The sequence below is a fragment of the Neopelma chrysocephalum genome, unplaced genomic scaffold, assembly GCF_003984885.1.
Source record: "Neopelma chrysocephalum unplaced genomic scaffold, ASM398488v2 Primary Assembly neopelma1_89, whole genome shotgun sequence".
In the NCBI taxonomy this organism is placed as follows: Eukaryota; Metazoa; Chordata; class Aves; order Passeriformes; family Pipridae; genus Neopelma; species Neopelma chrysocephalum.
In genome coordinates this window covers 152,791-173,256 of record NW_020897751.1, presented here as the reverse complement: position 1 = coordinate 173,256, position 20,466 = coordinate 152,791, and the positions used below count along the sequence as shown (strand labels likewise).

At 50.0% G+C, this 20,466-nt stretch overlaps 2 protein-coding genes across 10 annotated transcripts in view; one reads left to right on the top strand and one right to left on the bottom strand.

Moving 5' to 3' along the window:
* Positions 1-1,724, bottom strand: part of ANAPC16 (anaphase promoting complex subunit 16) — a 6,837-nt gene extending 5,113 nt beyond the window's left edge. Inside the window, exon 1 of the mRNA XM_027692902.1 lies at positions 1,668-1,724. The gene's annotated coding sequence lies outside the window, so the exon portion shown is untranslated. The remainder of the gene's footprint in view (positions 1-1,667) is intronic.
* ASCC1 (activating signal cointegrator 1 complex subunit 1) overlaps positions 1,282-20,466 on the top strand; it is a 34,629-nt gene continuing 15,444 nt past the window's right edge. For 2 of the 9 annotated variants that reach the window (XM_027692900.1, XM_027692898.1), the window contains exons 1-8: positions 1,789-2,307; positions 3,236-3,360; positions 4,436-4,538; positions 5,490-5,587; positions 6,965-7,143; positions 12,593-12,729; positions 14,783-14,902; positions 18,770-18,891. In XM_027692900.1, coding sequence (XP_027548701.1) covers positions 3,252-3,360; positions 4,436-4,538; positions 5,490-5,587; positions 6,965-7,143; positions 12,593-12,729; positions 14,783-14,902; positions 18,770-18,891 — 868 coding nt within the window. In that variant the 5' untranslated portion in view covers positions 1,789-2,307; positions 3,236-3,251. Of the gene's footprint in view, positions 1,527-1,786; positions 2,308-3,232; positions 3,361-4,435; positions 4,539-5,489; positions 5,588-6,964; positions 7,144-12,592; positions 12,730-14,782; positions 14,903-18,769; positions 18,892-20,466 lie in introns of those variants that run through there. The other 7 variants (XM_027692896.1, XM_027692899.1, XM_027692892.1 and 4 more) reach the window with 6 other exon arrangements.

Sequence of the window (20,466 nt, the reverse complement as noted above, 5' to 3'; positions counted from 1 at the left end):
CCCCACTGCCTGTGGGGACGGGCACAGAGAGACCCCGAAACTGTGGGTAACCCCTGCTCCGACCCCTCAGACAAGGGACCCTGGGAACTCGTCCAGATGATCGGGGTGTGCACAAAAATAACCTGAATTCACTGGCCTTTAGCTGCCCTGGCCCCTGTCCTACTCCCCAGGGTCATAAAAAGGCTTTTTTTTTTTCCCTTTTTTTTTTTTCCTTGTTTCCAGCAGCACAAACACAGAAAAAGTCCTGCTGCCTCATAAAACCTGGAAGGCTGCAGGACTGCCAGTTCCAGGGCTGCATCCTGCACGAAGCCACACTGTGCTTAACTTGCAGCAGCTGCTTTCTGCATCATTCCAGATGTGTTTTTGCCTTTAAAAACTGTATTTGACCTAAACTGGCAATGGCTGAGGATCCAACTGCCTGTGCAGCACAAGCCCAGTCGCCTCTTGCACACCTTTTTTCTCATCCTTGTTTTAATTTAAGAGGTACTGGGTGTATATATGTCATGACAGAGTTCTTAAAACTCACCGTGTACCTCTCTGATAGTAAAATAGGTGTCACTTGGCACTTATCAGTGACAGCACTTGCTGCTCCCCCAAACACTTATAAGCACCTCCCCATTATCGTGCCCATTTAATTCATTTCTGTTATCCTATTTAGTACATTTCTGCAGGCACTGGAGGGTACACAGACAGTGCCTTTGGAAAGCACGCAAGGATTTTGTGGAGAAAATGGGGGTTTAAGAGGCTGTCACAACTAGGAATTGTGTTCTGTCACAGTTAATCATGGAATCCTGGAATAGTATGGGGTTGGAAGGGACCTTAAAGATCGTCTAGTCAATCCCCCTGCCACGGGCAGGGACACCTTCCACTGGCCCAGGTTGCTCCAAGCCCTGGCCTTGGACACTTCCAGGGATCCAGGGGCAGCCACAGCTTCTCTGGGCAACCCGTGCCAGGGCCTCCCCACCCTTACGGGGAAGAATTTATTCCAAAGCCCCGTTCTAACCCTGCCTCCATCAGTGTGCAGCCATTCCCCCTTGTAAACACTCTCCAGGAGTGCTCGGGGCTGTTTCATTCACTGCGTGTCACACAGAACACAGCAGCTCACAGGAGGCCGGGGGCTTAGGGGCGGTGAAGGAAAACGCCTGGATGAAATAAACTTTTATCACGGCTACGCCACGTCCAGCAACACCTTCCTCAGCTCCCCGCTCGCGAGGGCGGCGAGATGACTGCACTGAAACCACGGCGACCGGGAGGTGCTCGCAGACCCGACAGATTCCTGTAGGCGTAGCTGCGGGGGTTTTTATTTTAAACGAACACAGGGGAGAGGAGGCAACAGGTCGGGGCGATGCCGGTGCGTGTACGCGAACCCGCGCCCTCAGGCGCCTGACGCGCCGCCATCTTTACGGGAGGCGGGGCCGCCTCGCCACAGACCACGCCCCCTCCAGACCACGCCCCCAACGGACAGCGCCCCCGTCGCAGGCCACGCCCCCTTCCCGCCCCCCCCGGCCCGTCCGCGCCGCTTCCCGGTGAGTGCGGAGTCCCCGCCCGCGCCGCCGCCGCCGCCTCTGCCCTCCCCGCTTCCACCCCTTCGCCCCAGCGCCCTCCGTCTCCCGGGCCGCCCCCTTCCCGCCGCTCCCGGGTGCCCTCCCGGGCCCTCTCTCCGTTACCTGGGCGCCCGGGCGGCGGCTGGGCGCGGGCGGCGCGCGTGGCCGCGCTCGCGGTGCATGATGGGGCGGGCGCGCGCCACTTCCGCCGGGGCGCGGGAGGGGAGGGAGGGAGGGGAGCGGGGGCAACAGAATGATGGCGGCGGCTTAGGGGGTATCCCGCTGCTCCCGCCGCCTTCCCGCAGGGCTTCAGGCGTAAAGCTTAGGGGTTCAGGCGTAGAGCTTCCCTGCTCTCGGCGCCCCGGCGGTTTGCGCGGTGCGGGCCGTGGCGGGGCTGCTGTGCCCCTGCCGATCCCTCCGGAACTGTCCGTAGCCCCTCTGGATCGTGCCCTCAGGAGCCAGATTCTGTCCCTGATCGTACCCTTGGGAGCCTAATCCTGCCCCTAAACTTGCCCTCAGGAGCCTTATCCTCCGCAAAAGCTGCCTCCCCGTCTGCCGTGCGCCTCCCGAGCCCCCATCGCTGCTCGGCTTTCAGAAGCCCCGTGTCAAGAAATTGACACCAACCTGTGTTTGAAAACGTGAACCATTAAAAACCCAAACCAAACCCAGCGGCAGTGTGATTTTTTTTTTCATGGCTTATTCTGTGTGCAGTTCACCTCTGCACTTCTTCCCTTGAGCTACGGGAGTTTTTTTTATTTTCAGTGTAAGTTCTGGGTGGTTGTGAGTCATTTCAGAAGGTAGGGGAACTGAGGGGAAAAACATTAACCTTCTGAACCTGATGTCCCTGTATAATAAATCTGGTTTAGAATAAATGCACCTTCAAAGGCACGCTCTTAATTTTTTCCTGTTGTGTTGCAGTGGACAGGTAAACGTTCTGTAAAAATTCACAGAGGTGAATTTTTTGGTGGAGACTTTGTTTTCTGAGTAACAGAGATTTCTGTTTTCAAACCAAGGCAAACTAAGACGTTAATTTAAGAAATTACATTTATTTAATTAATATTAATTATAGTATTAATTTCATTAATATTAAATTAACCATTTCAGTAAACATAGAATTTTAAGTGAAGATTAAGATAGGTCACTGCCAGTTCTTTGCTTTTGCCCCATTAAATGTTCTCTGCTGTAGAAAGTGTGACTCAGTGCCAGCTAAAGCCCAAAGAAACTGAAATGTAGCATTGACTGAGGTTGGAGTGAGTTTTAGGCAGAATTACATATCTTATATTGCTTAAATTTTGCTTAAATTGTACCTGATTGTGCTTTCCAAGCTGACAAAGAATGCACTTGAAGTTCCCATAAAATTACTCTTTGATTGAGTGTTGTAAGGTTTGAGGAGGTTTTGCCTTTCTGAAGTCTCTTGTGCATACACAGAGGAGCTTTAAACTCAAGGAGGGACGATTTAAATTGTTTATTGGGAAGGAATTGTTCCCTGTGAGGGTGGGGAGGCCCTGGCACAGGTTGCCCAGAGAAGCTGTGGCTGCCCCTGGATCCCTGGAAGTGTCCAAGGCCAGGTTGGACTGGGCTTGGAGCAACCTGGGCTAGTGGGAGGTGTCCCTGCCTGTGGCAGGGAGGTAGAACTGGGTGGAATTTCCCTTCCCTTGGCCTAAGCTGCAAAGCTGTCCTTGTTTTCACAGCAGGAGGAGGAGCAGGATGGATGTGCTGAGGCCCACCCTGGTGAGGATTGGGGGGCGAGTGTACAGGAAGAATCTCATCCAAGAGCAGCCCTTCCCGCAGGAGGAGGAGCAGGATTTCTGTGCAGGTGAGGAGTGATGCTCAAGAGGTGAAAACATCAAGCCTGGGGACCCAGGGAGCTCTGAGTGTCATCTCTGGTGTCTTTGTGAGCACAAAGACCTGCCCCCGTGGTGGAGTCAAGTGTTAAGAGGGAGAAAACTTCTGTTTGATCCCTGATGATCCTGCTGCCTGAAGAGTGGGAGTAATCCCAGTTTCCCCACCCCCAAATGGGTTTGGCTGCTGTGCTGCAGAGGGTCAGTTTGCTTGCTGGGTGTGAAAGATCTCCAGGAAAGGGGAAAAACAAATTAGCTCTGTACATCTGTTTTTCCCAGGTTCCTGAAGTGCCTTTCTTTTCTGGAGTGTGATTATTTGCAGATATGGCAGCAGAGGAAGCTACTAAAGAACCTCTGTCCTTGCAATGTTTGTGCCTTTAAAAACTGGCCTCCTACAATGCAGCTTTTTGCCTATTTGGGGGAAAAAATTCTTCCTGTTGTGGTGCATTTTACCTTTCTGCCTGTGTGTTTGTTGTGGCTGTGTGTGAGTTGTTGTGGGCACAGAAAAGCTCCAGTGTTGTTTCTCAGATGGGAAGGGCTGTGGCTGTTGTGTCCTCTTTCTGCCCTCACCTTGCCTTTCAGTGGATTGAACAAAGCTTTAACATTCTCTTTAATTCCCCTCAGAGAATTTCTATTCCTCTGATGATTTCTAGTCTACTTTCACGGAACCCTTGGGCCGAAACTGCCCTCACCTTTTATTTGTATTCTTCTGCGGCTTTAAAGTTCCAAATAAGCTGGTGGCTTCCACCCTGCCGGGAGAAGAGACCGTTCCCACTGTGTGGGAATTGCAGAAATTCCAGCTGAGAGCAAACCTGGGCTGTAACTGCCTCTTTCCTGTGCCTCCCAGCCCGCCCGATTTAGAAGCAGTCATTATGTTTTCCGGAGCCGGTGGCAAGGTGATAAATAAAAAGCAGTTATCCTCAGCGGAGAGGAGCCCGCTTATTCCTTCATTTAACCTTGGGAGAAGGCTGGGAGGAGACTGCTGTCCTACATAAAGTGCTGCCAAACTTTCCAGAGGGTGTACAAGGACTGTTGTGGTTTCCCTGGTAGGCCCCGGTGACTGCGCGGACGACGATCCCTGCGACGCCTTTGTGGTGGAGGAGACTGAGCGAGGCTTCCAGAGCCGGGTGGAGGTTCCCAGCCCCTTGTACAAGTGAGCCTGTGTGCCTGTGGGGTTTGTTTGAGTTGCTGCCAGCTGAGGAAGCAGTTGAGCACAGAATATTTGTTTTCTTTCTGAGGTCGGGGCGAACGCCGGATCTCCGAAATGTGTTCCGTGCTGTGGATCCGAGCAGTCGGGCAGGGAAAATTGGCACTGCCTGCCCAGGGGGGTTGTGCCTCGCTCGACTCCTCGCCGGCCCCGTGGCAGGGACAGCAGGTGGTGCTTGCTGGCTGGCAGGACAGTGTTGGAGCATCTCTCCCCTTGAACATGAAAGCACCAGGGAGGGTGGGAGAAGGAAGGGGAGGAAGAACTGGGGCGAGCAGCCCGGCGGGGGGAAGTTTGTGAAAGCTTTCAGAGCAAGCACACACACTGGAATTGGCTATTGACTCCAGTCCAGCGTTTGCTGGGAAGCCTGTAGTGTTCAAAGCTCTGCCTAGTTATTTCTGACAGTTTTATTAGTTTAATAGTTTTGCTGAAATGTAGAGAAGGAAAAGTGGTCCATGGTGTATTTGGATGCTGGCAAATGAGTACCTTGAGCAAAGCAAAAAAGCAGAAAAAAAGCCCTTAGTTTTTCCTCAGCTGGGATAATGGTAAAAAGGGATAACCCAGCTGACAAATAGGCTGTGGCAGGATGTGCTGGGCAGAGCTGTCATGGACCACCTGACTCATTTTAACTTAAGCCAGTTGTGAGCCCCATCTCAACATCATCCCATGGTCCCAGGCTGCGCATGTGTGGAATCCTGGGAATCCCTCCCTGCCTGGATGGGGTCCTGCACCGTATGTGTGCTGTGTGTGTGCATCCCTCCAGCACAGAAGGACAGAGTCTGGGGGTCCCAGGTGCCTGGGGCCAGCTCAGAGCCTGGGCCATCTCCTGCCTGGACACACTTGGTGGAGAGTGGCCCAGCAACACTTTGTGAGTGAAGCTCTTGCACTTTATGCCTCCAGGTATATCATTGGGAAGAAAGGGGAAACCAAGAAGAGGCTGGAAACAGAGACTCGAACCTCCATCAGCATCCCCAAGCCCGGAGTGGAAGGAGAAATTGGTGAGTTGAACATGCACAAAATGGATGTGCTTTCACTGGCTCTTGCAAAAATGCAGTTTAAGCTGGGAGGGGGAACAGGAGGTGTTTTCTCTTTAATTCCTGTTTCTGACACAGCACTGACTCATTTTATGGCCCTGGGAAAATCACTTCACTTTTCTTCTGATTTTATTTTTTCTGTCTATAAATCCTTACAAAGCAGTGTAAGGTTTTTTGGGAAAAAAAGCCTATTTTAATTCAACGAATAGTTTCACTGTTCTGGGCCTTGAATGACAGGCTTGGGAACTTCGTCCCTTTCTGGTTTTGCTTTTAAAACAGTTCCTTTTCCGTTAAGAAGGAACTGAATTAAACATCCAGAGAAAGGAACCCTGTGTGCGTCTGCACAAAATAAACGTCAGCATGTGCTTTAATATGAGAAGTGTTGAGATGACATTGCTGCCGTTCCAGTGCTGTCACTTGATCCTGACAGTGAGAGCAGTTTTTCTGCTGCCATATGTTCCTTCTCATCACTTCCAGGGACTTGAAAAGAAAGGAGACATTGCTCGTCAGGGCTGACCTGTGCAGGACCTGCCAGAGTGGATATTTGGAGGGCTCCTTAGGGTATGCCCCAGGGATTATTGGCACGATGTGCAGCTCTGTTTGTGACAGAGCTGTGAGGAGGAAGTGCTGGGGGGATCCCACTGTGATGCTGCACGGGAACGTGGTGGTGCTTCTTGAGAAGTGAGCCTTGACTTCTTCCTGAGGACTGTGAAGGACTATTAAGAAGGCTGAGAGATATTAAAATCACGTAATAATAGGAAGCCAAGAAAATTTTGCTCCTTGTGGTTCTTTCCTTTCAAGCTCAAGTGTTCTCTGTTTGGTGCCTTGAAGTGCATGAACAAACGATAACAGGCCATCTTGATAGATTTTCTTTGCTTCTTCACTCTGACTGCCTTTATGAAAACTTGAAATAGTGCTCTAGAAATCCGAAGGGCTGCTGAATTGATGGACTCTCAGTTATTGTTTTTTAGGCACTCAGAGCTGACTTTCTTGAGAGCAGAGGGATACTTTTGATGGAATCATCCTGTCTTTGCAGAGGAAAACACGGCCGTGTCAGGCATTTTAAGTCAAGCAGGGAGTCTGGCAGGATTTCTCAGTGCATGGTTGGGGATTTTGACTCCTACTGCTTCCTCAGGAGCCTGGGACTAACAGCAGAGAGGTGCTGCCGTGCAGGTTTTTCTAATTCCCTCCTGGCATCTCCTGGGTGAAATGTTCACAAAATCCTCTAATACTGTGATTTTAAAGTGCACAGACAAGTATTTGTGTGATAGCACGATCCATGTAATGACTCCTTGTTTAGCTTCCTGGAAGGCAGACAGGTGTTGCTCTGTTTCCCTGCAGTGATCACGGGGCAGCAGCGCAGCGGTGTCGTCTCCGCCCGCACACGGATCGATGTGCTCCTGGACAGCTTCCGAAGGAAACAGCCCTTCACACACTTCCTGTCCTTTGCTCTCAACCAGCCTGCCATCCAGGAGAAGTTCCTGCAGTTCAAGGAGGAAGTGCTGGAGAAATGCTCACAAGTAAGGATCCACATGGGAATTAAAATGCAGAGTGCTGTTTCGTTTGTTGAGAGAGCTCTTTGTGTTTACCTTGAAGGCCTTATTCTATTCTGTTTCCTAGGAATGCATTTTTAACAGGCCTGTTACTTAAGTTGGTGGGTCTGCTGTGAGTTTGTTGAGTGCTGTTGTGAAATCTTCTGAAAGGTGGAATGACTTACTTAGTAAATTGTTAGTTACAATATTTTGTTCTCCTTAGAGGTTTTCCTAGATGGGAGGATATCTAAGATTCAGAAGAGGGTTGGGTTTTTTTATTTTTAACAGGAAAGCCACTAAATAATGTAGTGGACCTTTCTACATTTTATATGATTCCTACATAACCATGAAACCAGATAGGAATTCACGAGTTTGCTGCTGCTTCTGTTTCACTTTTCCTTTGGCTCCTGACAGTGAAGGAAGATGGGTGTCATTGCCAGAGCTGAGCGAGAAATGACTTGGTAGCACATGGCATCCTGCAAATCTCATCACTTCCCTTCTTCCCCAGGAGACTTTGTGCTGACAGTCCCTCCTACTTGCCTTCAGATCTTGCGTTGGGAGCAGCAGGAAATAGTTAGGCACAGGGAAATGAGGAATGGAATGGAAGAAAGGCTCAATATTCCCTGGTTTATTTTAGTGTGCATCTAATTTGACAAGAGTGGTGTGTCAGTGGGCTGGGCCAAGGAGAGGGAATGGTATTATTAAGCTGCTGTGTCCTCTGAGTGTGCTGGAGGACATCTCTGGGCAGGAGAGGAGTTCTCTTTGTGGCTGCTGCAGGTTGCACTGCACACACACTGCGGGGCTCTGTGGGCTCATAATCTCACCTCTGTGACCCTCCCTCCTGCTTGTGCCTTGCAGAGGGGAGAACACAATCATGCAGATAGCACAGCTTCAGAAGTTTAATTTCCTATGTGTTTGTTCTGTGGGTGTGAATTATCTGATATCTGGGGAGTTCTTGCTCAAGTTCTTGTGGTCACTTGCATGTCAGTTGTCTCACCTCCAAGAGCTGACCTGAGCTGGCTTTCCAGTCTTCTCTTGCCTGGCAATTCAGATTCAAGCCCTTCTTCTCCTCCCAGCTGCATATTTCCATGACATTTCAGGAGCTTTCTATCACTGGGATTTCCACCTGATGTTAAATACAACTGAAACCGGCCAACAGATCCCGGGATTAGCCAGTGTGATGCCATGAGAACCCTTTCCTCGGGCCAGGAGGATCATCTCTCCCCACTGGCCAGTGGCACTGCCTCTATTAAAGCTCACCTTGACTCGAGGGGAGCCCTGCAGGCAGGGGGATGGAAACATTAGCCTGAGGAGGTGTTGGCTGGGCAGAGAGTGGTGGCCTGGCTCCCTCTGTTGGTTTCTAGTCCCAGGGCCAGCCCTTCTCCCTGCAGGGAGCTCCTCTGTGCTGCCCCCTGCTTGGGGTGCATCTCTGCAGCCCTCCCTTGGCCCAGCCTTGGCTGGTGATCTCACTTGCTCTCCAAACCCCTCCTGATCTTGTCTCTGTCACATTGTTCCTCTCTTTCTCACCCCTAAGTGCCAGTTTGCATGCCTGGGGAGACTGGGAGGTCTGCCATCCCCTTAGAAACATGTTCACAAGTTTATCTTTGTGCTTTCCTCGCTGTTGTCACATTCAGAAGGAGCTGCCTGGGAACATCTGCAAACCTTCACGTGCTCCTTGTCCCAGAAAGCTGCAGCAAGCCAGCCTTGGTCAGAGAAGTGCTGAGACCAGGCTGGTCATGTTCATTTTATCTCCTCTTGCGTGACCTTCTGTCTTTCCTACAGTTTTTGTTCTGTGCCCGGACCGCTCTGAGTCCCGTAAGGGCCTGAAATCAGCTCTAGAGTTCCTGGGTTTGGTTTGAAATGTAGGATTCAGTCAGTAACAGGTACTCGGGGGGTTGCATATGTGTAGCCTAGGAATATATAGTGCTTTATTTCTCTGCCCTTCCCTCTCCTGGAATTAGCAGAAGGGTTTCTGGCTGTATTTATTGCTGCCTGTTAGCTGGAGGAGTGTGTTGCAGCCCCGTCCGTCTCTCCATCACTCCTCCAGCCAGTAATGCCTCTCTAACACCACTTCAGCTCACAGCAGGGTCTGCTGGAGAGCACATCAGAAGCACAAAACAGTCATTCAAAACTGTGCCTTGCAGAGCAATAAGAGAGCTTATAGGTTTGTCCAAGCAACAGGATGGCTCAGGATACTTGGAGAAATCTGAATGGGTTTCAGTGACAGGAGCGGGGCGTTTCTCTTCCTGGTGCAAAACATTGCAGAATTGGGTAAACTCCAGTCTTTGAATGAAAGGTAATAACAGTAAGGAAGGGTAAGGACCAGGAGGGTGTGTGTGGGGATGTGTGTGTGTGAGGATTTCTTCTGGCCATTGAGCATTTGTGAGGGACTCTGTTTCTCTCTGAAGCAGTTACCATGACAACCATTCATTTATATTTTATGGCATTATGTCGGTGTGTATGTGCTTTCTAAGTTTTTGTGTGTGTGTGTGTCTTTAAAACCTTTTAGAAGGTAAACCTTGTGTTGAAATACAGCACACTTCAGGTGTTGTTCATGCTGTACAGTCAGGCTGCCAGTCCTGAGCAGAGCTGAGGGGAGGCTCTCGGGAGGTTAATTTAATATAAACACGGGGAGGTGGCTCACCTGGACAGGCTCCTGACTGATGTGGTGCAGTGGGAGCTCCAGATGACTGGATGACCTTGGAAGTCTCCTCACACAGTCGTGTTGGTGTCAGGGTGAGGAAAACTGAAATGTCTGTCTGAGCATGCAGGTGGAAGAGGGAAGAGGCTTTGCAGTAATATTGCTGTGAAAAATCAGAGTTGGGTCTTTGAGAGCTGTGTCAATGCAGTTTTTGCAGGCTGAACAGGCTGCAGATGCAGCAGGGAAAAGCAACATGATTGCTGTAATATATGGCAACCTGTAAATATCAAACATTGCTAATGAGATGTTGTATCTCAGAGTGGAAGGGACAGAGAATGGGAGGGGTTTTGGAGCCTGCAGATCTTCAGTCAATCCTGAGGAAATGCTGTTTTCCTGGCTCACTCCTTTGTGTGTGGATCAGGGTGGCAGAGGGCATATAGCTGGCATGCAGTATCCTGTTATTAGGGGAAAAAAAAAACCCAAAACATAAATCTGTCTGCAAACATGTGAAGCTTTTAAGTCAGTAGAGCAGATGCAGCCAGGGAGGAAGAGCTAAGGAGTTGATCCTTTGCCTTGTCATGTAGAAGGCCCGAGGTGTCCTATGGTCTGTGGTTTCCCTACTAAAGGGTCAGAAATTTGAAAGAACAACTTTTGCAAGGAGTGGTGAAGACTCCAGATAAAACCTTTTCTCCTTCTTCTAAAGGAGGAGAGCAAAGGGAGAAGTCTTAATTAGCAGGAGGGAGGGAAAATGATGATTTTTTTCAGTCTAAGTGTAAATGAGTTGGGATTTTTTTTGACCATGACAGAGCAGTGTGAGGGACAGACGTAAGCTAAAATGGACAGTCATCACATGGGGATGGTGCATAAAGGGATTATTCTTCCTGCCACAGAGAACCCAAGTTTGAACAGTAAATTTTTAGAGACATTTCCCGTGAGGCAACATAGTGGTTGCTGATGGCATATCATAATCTGGGGCTAGAATAAGTGGGTTCCAGCCTTTTTGCATCCCAGCAAGCAGTATCCAGCATGAAGGGCTGCTGAGACACCCTCGGGAACGTTGGCTGTTCCAGGGAGAGCTCCCTCTGACGCAGCATCTCCTTTACGTGTGGGAGAAGTGGGATCTGCTGGCCTGTGAAAGAGTAGGGAGTGTAAGCAGGGGTTTGAGGAGCTGTCTGAAATACTAGGGAGTGAAGCAGGAAGATTATCTAGGTCTTGTCCTGCTCTGTGTGCACTGCCCTTCCCTGCTGTCCCCCCTGGCAGCGGCAGCGTGGCTCACAGAGGTGATGTGCCATCACCTCATCAGCTCCCAGCCCACACTCAGGGCTTGGAAAGCTCAGGGGAAAAGGCTGCTTTTGGGGCAGGTTGGTGTTTACAGCACAAATCGTGCTGTGGCAGAAAATGAGGCTTTGGCTTTCTGACCTGCAAACTGCTTTGCTGCTGCACCTCATCTGTGTGCACTGTGGGAGTGACACCGGCTGGTTGTCCGTGGTGAGGATAAATCAAACCTTCTCCCAGTTTCTGCTGTTTTGTGATGGGCCAAATATTCTCTGGCTACGGATCTCATTGGGGAAAAAAGGCTGACAGAGAGAAAGCATGTTCTGTCATGCATGTTAACAGCAGGATGAATTAAAGGAAGCTGCAAGGGTTTTATTGCAGGGAGAGGAAGGTGGGGAGAAGTGACATGGGGTCATCCCTGTTTTTTGCCAGCCTGTGGCTGCTGGAGCAAGCCCCTGGCCTCTGTGTTGCAGCCTGGCCTGTCCCTAGTCCAGCCCATAAGCTCTGCTGTAAAGAAGGGTCTGGATGTGGTCATTAGGCATGAAAAATGCTGAGTGAGATGTGGGGCATTGAACTCTTGATGGGCTGAGATACTGCAGTGTTTAAACATCTGAAAGGTTTTATTTCAAAGTCTGGAGCACAGCTAGAAGCTTCAAAGCTGTCATTCTCAGTCAGTGGACTCTTTTCAGATGGAGAAAAGCTTCTATGGTCTGGCAGGTTGGCTTCTTCTGGAGTTAAAATTGGAGGTTATTTAATGCGCTGATGGGAAATGGCCACAAAGTGGAAATAATTTTTTTAATATGGGTGTGTTAACCATCCTCGAGGTATTTTTAAAAGTACCCTAGAACAAAAGAGCGTGTTTCTTAAAGCTGAATGTAACCACTGCTCCACCTGGGAACAGTTCTTCCCCAGCAACAGCACGCAGCTCTTCTTATAAAGGGAATTTAAACTTAATTCATCTTGGCAAACTATAGGGCACATGGGAAGAAGAAAAATGTAATTATCAGAGCTGGTCTTAGCTGTGCTTGTGTTGTGAGGTGTAACCTGTGTTTAGACAGGATTTAGAGACCATTTAGAGCTTGTCACTACAGCTGGTTCCAGCGTTATTGCACAAGAAATGGACTTAAGTATTAAATCTGGGCTGGCTTGTGTTGAGTTCATTGCTGGTGGCAGCTGCTGCTTTGACATCTGTGGAAGTCTCATCATGAAACCCCATGAGTGCTGCGGGTCCTGGGTCCCGAATTGCAGCCTGTTGGAATGTGCTTCCCGGCTGCTGTTGAGCAGGAAGGGCAGGCAGGGAGCTGTGGGACTGTGCCTCTCCTGCCAGGCTGAACTCGCTTCCTCACAAAGCCTGGGAAATGTTGTTTCTTGACTTCGAATCATTACTGACCCAACTAGAGATAAAAGTACCCATGTCAGGGGCTTGGTACCTGTTCTCTGGGGAATTTATCCCTCTGATGGAGGGGTGGGGTGTGTGGATGAGGTAAGACACCTATATGTGATGGATTGACTGATTTGTAGGATCACGGGGTCAGCAGCAGCCTGTTCCAGAACCCTGCAAAGCTTCACCTGACTCTCGGGACGCTGGTGCTCCTGAACGAACAAGAGATCCAGAAAGCGTGTGACCTCCTACAGCAGTGCAAAGAGGACTTTGTGGAGTAAGTGATGGAAAAGGGATGTCATCACCAAGGGTTGAGTGGGGGGAAAGCAGCACGGTGTCTTTGACAAGGGACAGCGGCGAGAAAAGCAGCTCAACAGTCTCTCTCAACACTAGAAATTTAGGAAAAGGCTGAAACCTTTCTAACGGGAGCAGCCACAAAGAGCCACAAAGCAGCCACAAAGAGCCTAAGAGCATCTTGCAGCTCAGCTCAGACCCTCAGGACTCCCTGAAGACCTGCTCTGCTCATTTCTGTTTCCCACGTGTGCCCCCAGGTTTTTTTTTGTGCGAGTGGTTTTTGCCTGTCCCTGCTGCAGGGGGAGGGCCGAGCTCCCTCACCTGTGCACGTGTCCTGCAGTGGGCTCTGGCACGGAGCAGGTGCTGAGGTGTCCTTGACACGCATTCCTTGCCGTGGGAGGCGTGTGCAGGGAAGGCAGCACGAGCCATGTGAGCAATCAGTGTGACGGGACCGCGGCTTCCTGGCTGCCTGTTAACGCTGAGCTGCAGATGCTGGGGCTTTAGCTGCAAATGTGGTCCAACAGCACCGTAATTAGCTTATCTCTGTTCAGCTTAGGAATTGGAGATGGCCTGAGGGAGGGGTTTATTTATTTATTTCTGCCAAGCCTTTGCACACAGAGCACGGATCCGTCGGATTCATTTATTTGTTGCCTCCGTGCGAGAATTGGCCACGCTGTGCCAGGTGATATCTATGGGAATTAATGCCAAAATTCATACCTCTGCCTGTAAAATGACAGCTCCAGTTGTTCAGCTGCTGAACAGAAATGCAAGTGCGTTTCCAGGGGGAGGCTCTGCCTGCAACGTTCTGAAAGTGCCAGCTTCCTCATAAGTGCTTTGAACTGAGGTGGAGAAAATCTTTGCTCCCCATTTTCTTTAGTGGAGGGGGAATCAACATTTGAATGTAACCTTTAGGTTATTTCCCCTGCCACACCCAAATAAATGTACTTGCAAAATTAGCCACATAAACCTTCAGTAGCCTTCATTTCCTTTTCTAAGTGCAGGCAGTGCCCCGTGAAGGTAGATGTGACCTTTTTGACCCTTTTTTTCTTTTAGAATACATAACCTTTAGTGCAGTGGGTGTGATGTGCATAATAGTACATTTGTGCTGTTTTCCTCCCAGTAGCCTTACTGGGAAGGGAAATCATTATTCCGCTTGGGAATCTTTGCTGAGACCCTCAAAGGCGGTCGCAGGGGGAAGCCAGAGCTGAGCAAGGTCAGGGCAAAGTCACGCTCACCTTGTTAACTCGTGTTTGGTACATCTCCCTGTGCTTCCCCTGTGCTTTCCAGCAGGCCTGGGGGTTAAACAAGGCATCGCTTCCTCCCAGGGAGCACTGCTCTGGTGGGAAAGGCAAGGAGGCAGCGTGTTGGGAAGCAGATCCGCTTGGCAGTGTGTTTGCAGGTGTGGGAGTGCATATTACATCCTGCACGCGTTTGCAGAGGAGCTGGAGCTGACTTTAAACCAGCTCAGTTTACTGGTGGATGTTGCAATGTGCTTAGAGCTGTGCTCTGTATCAAGCAGCTTTCCCGGTGAAAATCAGCAAGCTGGAGACTCTGTCACGGTTGCTCTTTTCACAGGGAAGGCAGGAGCCTCTCTGGAATGAGAACTTGTGCTGTTTGCTGCTGGTGGGTTTTCTGACATGACCACAGTGGCCTGTGAACACTGGCAGGTTGACTTAATATGTGTCAGAAACACTGAACGGATGAATTTAAATTATTTTACTTCTTGAGATGATAAGACAATAGGAACAATAGCCTTTTGAGCTTTAGGATGTAGGGAGCCTTTTTGTGTTTGATTTTTTTTCAGCGAAGACAACGTGAAAGATTTGGGAAAGTGAAGAACTCCTCAGTGGTCTGTGTAATATTTAGGTCCTTCTTAACCTCAAATTTGTGTCTAACTATGGCCAGAAAAAAGTATTTTATATCATTCCCTTAGCAAACCCAAATATTTGGCACGTGCATGAGGAGCACTATGGGTTGCATTTCAAAAGCAGGTGTGGCATTTTGCTTTTTAACGTGAGGGGTTTCTTGGGTTTTAGCCAAATCACTGGAGGCAAGCCCCTGGCCGTGGAGGTGGCTGGAGTGGAGTACATGAACGACGACCCCGCCATGACCGACGTCCTTTACGCCAAAGTCCGCATGAAGGATGGCTCAGACAGGTGAGTTCCCCGGGCCCCTTTCCCTCATTCCCCCTGGGTGTGCCAGGGAAGCCCTCTGGAGCTGGTGGGCCCTGCTGGCAGCCCTCGGGCCAGCAGTCAGGGAGATGAAGTCATCCTCGCTTCCTTAAACCTGTTAAGGCAGTGATGTGTTTGCTCTTTGAATCAGTCACTGGTGGTGCAGCTGAAAGGTGTCATTTGTTCCTGCAGTGGCCTGTCAGGTTGAATAATGGAGTCACAGCTCACACAGGGATAAGATGGCCAAGGAGATACTCCTGAGATGACTTAGAAGGCAGGACGACTTGGCCTCTGCTGTCTAGTTCCCACCCTGCAATCCAGATTAATCTGGACAGCCTGGCCTATTCTGCAGCACTTAATTATTCTTAAAACCCAGTTACCCCAGAAGGTTCTCAGAAGAGCATGGCTTGATTACAGAGTTGGTTGCTGTGTCTGTAGCAGCCTGGAAAGGGTGCTGGGTGTGGAATATCTGAGCTGCTGCTGTGAAATCCTGAAGCCTGGTTGGTGTCAGTGTGTGTGTACTGTTCACCACTGGGGCCTATGGCTTTGGCTCTACAAGCACTGCCCAGGATGTGGCAGTGTCTGGACAACCTTCCTCCACCTCGTTTTTGGCAGGTACATCACACGTGGCAGCACCACCTTTTCTTTTGGTGCTTTCTGGAAGACTGAGGAAACACGGATGGGGCTTGGAACAACCTGGTCTGGTGGAAGGTGTCCCTGATCCTGAATGGCCCTCCCAACCCAAACCATTCTGTGATTAACAAAGAGGGAAGGGGAGTAGCCAAAAGAGCTTTAGTCTCCTCTCTCTCTGAGCCTCAGCCTTCTCTTTTCCTGGCAGCACTGCCCCTTTGTTGTCTGTTCCCATTGCCAGAGGACAGCAGGACTAGCAGGGGAGCGTGGAGCAGTGCAGCTGGAGGAGGGAGGCAGTGAGCAGGGACTGGCTCAGGGAAGAAGGGACATGTTCTGGCATCTCCTTTCCTCAAGGGCTGAGGAGACAGAAGGGCCACCTGCTTAAAACCACACTGTGGAGACTGTGTTGAAATAAGAGATCGGAAGTGGGATAAGGAAATGGGTGGGAAAATGAAAAATGTAAGAATTGCTGGGAGGCAGTAGGAATTGAAATCGTTTCCTTTTCTTGGCTCTTCCACTTTGAAGTCCGTCCTACCCTGAAAGAGGTGAGATAAAACAAGTGAGGCGGGTGGAGAACCAGGGCAAGCTAGAGATCAGCCAGGAGACAGAGCACAGGCAGACAGAAGGCAGAAGCACTCGGAAAGATGAGAAGAAGGCAGACACTGGGTGACCCAAATGCCCTTCGGTGGGTTTGTTGTGGAGAGCATCTAAAATACAAACTCTAAGAGCTGAGGTATGGGCCTGTTCTCCTGAGTCACTGAGCTCTGGGGTTCCCTGAGCCTCTGGAAACAAGTCTGCGGCCTGAGGAGCAGGGAGAGTGTCCTGTGGAGCATAAGTAGGGCCTGAACTGCCAGTGATGTCTGCCTGCCTCTGGGGACAGCTTGGATTGTTGGTACTAGCACTGTGGGCTGTTCAGGTGCCAGCTGGATCCCTTCTGCTGAGAACCCACTTAGCCATGCTAGAAAAAGTGCTGATGTGCATCAGGGGTGGCAGAGCTGCTTTGGGCAGGGGAGAGAAGTGAGGGCTTCAAATCCACCTTGCCTTCAAACTGAAAACAACCCCCACCACTCTGGGAAAGGGCCAATGTCTCATCTGTTCTTCACAGAGAGCTGAGGTTTTGACCAAACCCAGACCTTGTGCTTTTTGTGGCACTTGGAGGCTGCCAGGCTTCTCTTCCACAGGATTTGTTTTGCTTTTTGCATAGCAGTGGGCTCAGAGAGGGCCAAGGAATTGAAGTTTTAATCCTTGGCCCAGGCTGGTTCTGCCCTCACGGGCAAATTAATTCATCTGGCACTTCCCCCCTAATATACTTCCTTAACTGTTAGCAAGCATCCAGAAAACCATTTAGCTTTGCAGAGGTGAAAGCAGGTATTTTTATGTTGATTGAGAGCAGCTTTTGCTTCCATTGAGATTCCAGCAGACACCGTGTTGGACCAGCAGTAAAGAGGGAACAAATGGTGATCTCTCCAGAAAAATCTGCTTTGTTTTCTGGCCTGCAAGACAAACCATCGCTGAGCAGCTCCTTGCACTTCTTGCCTGCAGAAACCTGCTGTGCCTTGCTCAGGGAAGTGGGTGGAAAGCAGGTAGAAAGCAGTTTCTGAGCTGCAAGGCCAATACTAGAGGAGAGCAGAGACCACGTGGCTTTCTGTGCTGGATCAGACTGCTGCAGCCTGTGTTGGAGAGAGGTGTGTGCCTTCCTGTCTCATGCAAGATGTCCTGTTAGCTCTGTGTAGTTGCTGGCATGGCTGAGGGGTGGAGTTCCTTCCTGATCTTTGGATCATCTTGATCAGCTTAAGCTGTAAAGCAGGAGATTTGATTTATCCTGACTTAGCTTGCGTAACTGCAGACAGAATTAGGGGTTGGCAAGCCCTTCTGCACATATAATGGCTCAGACTGAAAGAGGGATCATGCTCTGATGCCTCCCACATGGCAAATAATTTCCATTATAATTCATTCTAATTTGTTTTATTTCCTTGATTAACTTTATAACGTAATAAAGCACCATTTTCACTTGAGCTATTCTCTGTTAATTTGTTTTAGTATTGTCTGTAATGATATTCATTTAATCTTTGTCATTGCTAATTTTAAAAATCACTGAAGTAAAGCCAGGAAATTGTAGAAAGCCATGACAATTGGTAGTTTGAGAGCCTTGGAGTAGTCGCATGGGGGCTTGCAGCCCGTGAGGGGCAGTCCCAAGCCAGTGGTGGGGTGGGAGCTGGCATCTGGAGCGTGGCAGCCCCGGGCTCTGGGGAGCAGCCTCAGAGCAGCAGCCACGCTCTGCTGCAGCTGAGGCACCAAAGTGGTGGGACCTCACAGAGCAGAAAGCTGTCTAATCCCTGGGACGTGCTGAGAGGAGCCCAGATCCTTCTGCGTAGGCTTAATACCCTCTGGCCTTGTTTTTGGGGATGGGAAGCTCTTGCTCTGTCACATCCACGCTGCTTTTGGTAAGGCTCAGGCACTGTGGAAATCTTCTGGGGATGGCAGCAGCCTGGAAGTTCCTTCAGCTCTTTAGGCACAGGATATGTGAGCGTGTTGCTCTGATCCTGCTCCTGCTGCCTGTCCCAGGACAGACCTGCCCACAGATCCTGGCAGCCACAGCCATTTTCATCCCCGAGCAAGGCAGACACAAGGGTGGGAATAAGTCTTTTGGTTCTGCTTGCTCAGTAGCTCCAAAGCTGGAGTGTTCACCAGGATGTGCTGTCTGGGTTTGTGTCCTCTGTCACCACATTCTGGGCTCTCCCAGAAATTAAGTCCAGTGACTGGTTTGCTTTTTTGGGACACAGAAGGTCCAGGCTCCAGCAGTCCCTGAGCAGATCCTCTGGGACACAAGGTGCTTAAGCTCCCGCGGGTCTGCAGATTGTGGCGTTTGCAGGGAGAGTCACATTGTGTTTCCTGGCAGGAGAGAGATGCATCCTTCAGCTCCCTGTAACATCTGTCACTGTGAACGAGCTCTCTGCTGTGCTAAATCTGCCCTTCTTCCTGGAATGTTTGCAGCAAAACGATCACGGAGGAAGCTTTGCGAAACAGCCAGAACTTTGTGCATTAGAACTGAATCTTGATGTCTCTGCTCGCTTTCCATCAGGGACCAGCTCCCTTTCCTGTGTGCGTGCAGAGACTTCATTTCTCACTTGCTGCCCTCCCGGCTGAAAAGCCAAAAGCTGATCATGCAGGGGTTTCTCCTTAGTTTACCTGGCTCTGTGCTTTCTCTTTTTGTCTTCCCAGATTGCAGGTGATTGCTGATCAGCTGGTGGAGCGGTTTGTGGCCTCTGGCCTGATGCTCAAAGAATGGGACAGGGTGAAGCTGCATGCTACAGTCATGAACACTCTCTTCAGGAAAGATCCAAGTACGTACAGACCCTTCATCCTTACTGATAAATGCACTTAAAGGAGTCCTGCTGCTCAGCAAATGCTTTTGTTGTTTGCTTTTTCAATGGTGTGATTTTTCTTAATCTCAAGAATACCTGCAGGGCTGTGGGGGGATGTCAGGAGATAAAACCAAGGAGAAAATTAAAAAAGCCATCAGCAGAGTCACAGATTCAAAAACCCTGTCGCCCAGGAGCACTCACAGGATCTGGGCCAGGGAGGAACATTCAAGTACCATCTGAAGTCTTGGGCTCTCTGTGCCCCAGTGTTAAATTGAAATTGGGTAACAACTCCGTGTGCCATGCTGACCTTTAAACAAGATGAAAACGTAATCCTCTTTGGTCAAGTTAAAGATTGCCCATTGGTTTAGGGGTGTGATTCCAGTGTGTTTCTCCTTAAATCAGATGCAGACGGCTGTGAGGCTGAATATGAGCTATTCTTGAGTGTATGGCGTCTGCCGGCTCTGCCAAGAGATTGTCTGCTCTGGCAGCCTGTTCTTATCACATTACTTTATAAAGCAGCCTCAAAAGCATCATGTTTGGGGAGGGGCAGTGTGTTACAGCCTGGTTCTCCATGTGCAAACGTGTGTGTGCTCTGCCACGGTGACCCCCGTGCAGCGCAGCGGGTCGTGTTGGGAATTCTCTAGTTGCTGCCTCTCTGAGTCTCTGCGTCAAGAGTGATAAGAGCAGGTGATTTGTGTCATGGTTTTCTGGGCAGGTTTTGGGTCTGCCTGGTCCTGAAGTCAGATAAGCACACTTTTCTGACTCAAATCGGTCTCAAATCGAGACCCAAAAACGTGAGCTCAAAGTGCTGGCGTGGCTCTCTGTGATGGGAGGCACATGGGCAGCTATGCCTGGCATTCTGACTCTATTCTGCACAACCCCATGAGGCATGTGAGGCATTCAGACACTATGGGGAGAGCGTTCTGCAGGCAGCCATGGAAGTCGCTTTATATTCCATACAGGATTTGAATAGCAGGCTGGATGTGAGGGGGACCTCATAGTTAATGCTGGAGATGAAAAAGGAATATTGAATATATTCACCGAGTGAGGCAGAGGTCCTGTGGAAAGAACAGATCATGTACTGAGGGATTATATAAAAATCCAGACATGCTCTGGGGAAATGGATCTCAGACACAGGCATTTGGCAGTGGCTGTAGGCCCAGGTTGCTGTCCTGGATGTCTGTGTGGCTGTGTGCCCACCCCAGCAGAAGCACCCCCAGCACAGGGATGTGCTCCCCGGAGCAGGCGGCAGAGGTTTGTGTGGATGCTGTCCGGATCCGGATCGCCCCTGGCATTGTGCTGGCACACTCAGCCTGGAATTTGGTGCTGTTCCAGGCCATGCAGGCTCTTGCCGTGCTTTTACCCTGGCATGGCATTAAAATCAGCCAGAGAGAAGCAGGTGTGTTGCACTGAGCCATCAGCCTGTAGCTCTGATTTAGGGTCTTCCCTCCAGGTAACATAGGTGATCCCGATAGAGGCACCCTTTCCTGCCTTATTCCCTTCAAAAGGGAAAGTGGTTTTTTTTGCACTGGGAACTATTAGCTGGCAGCTGAC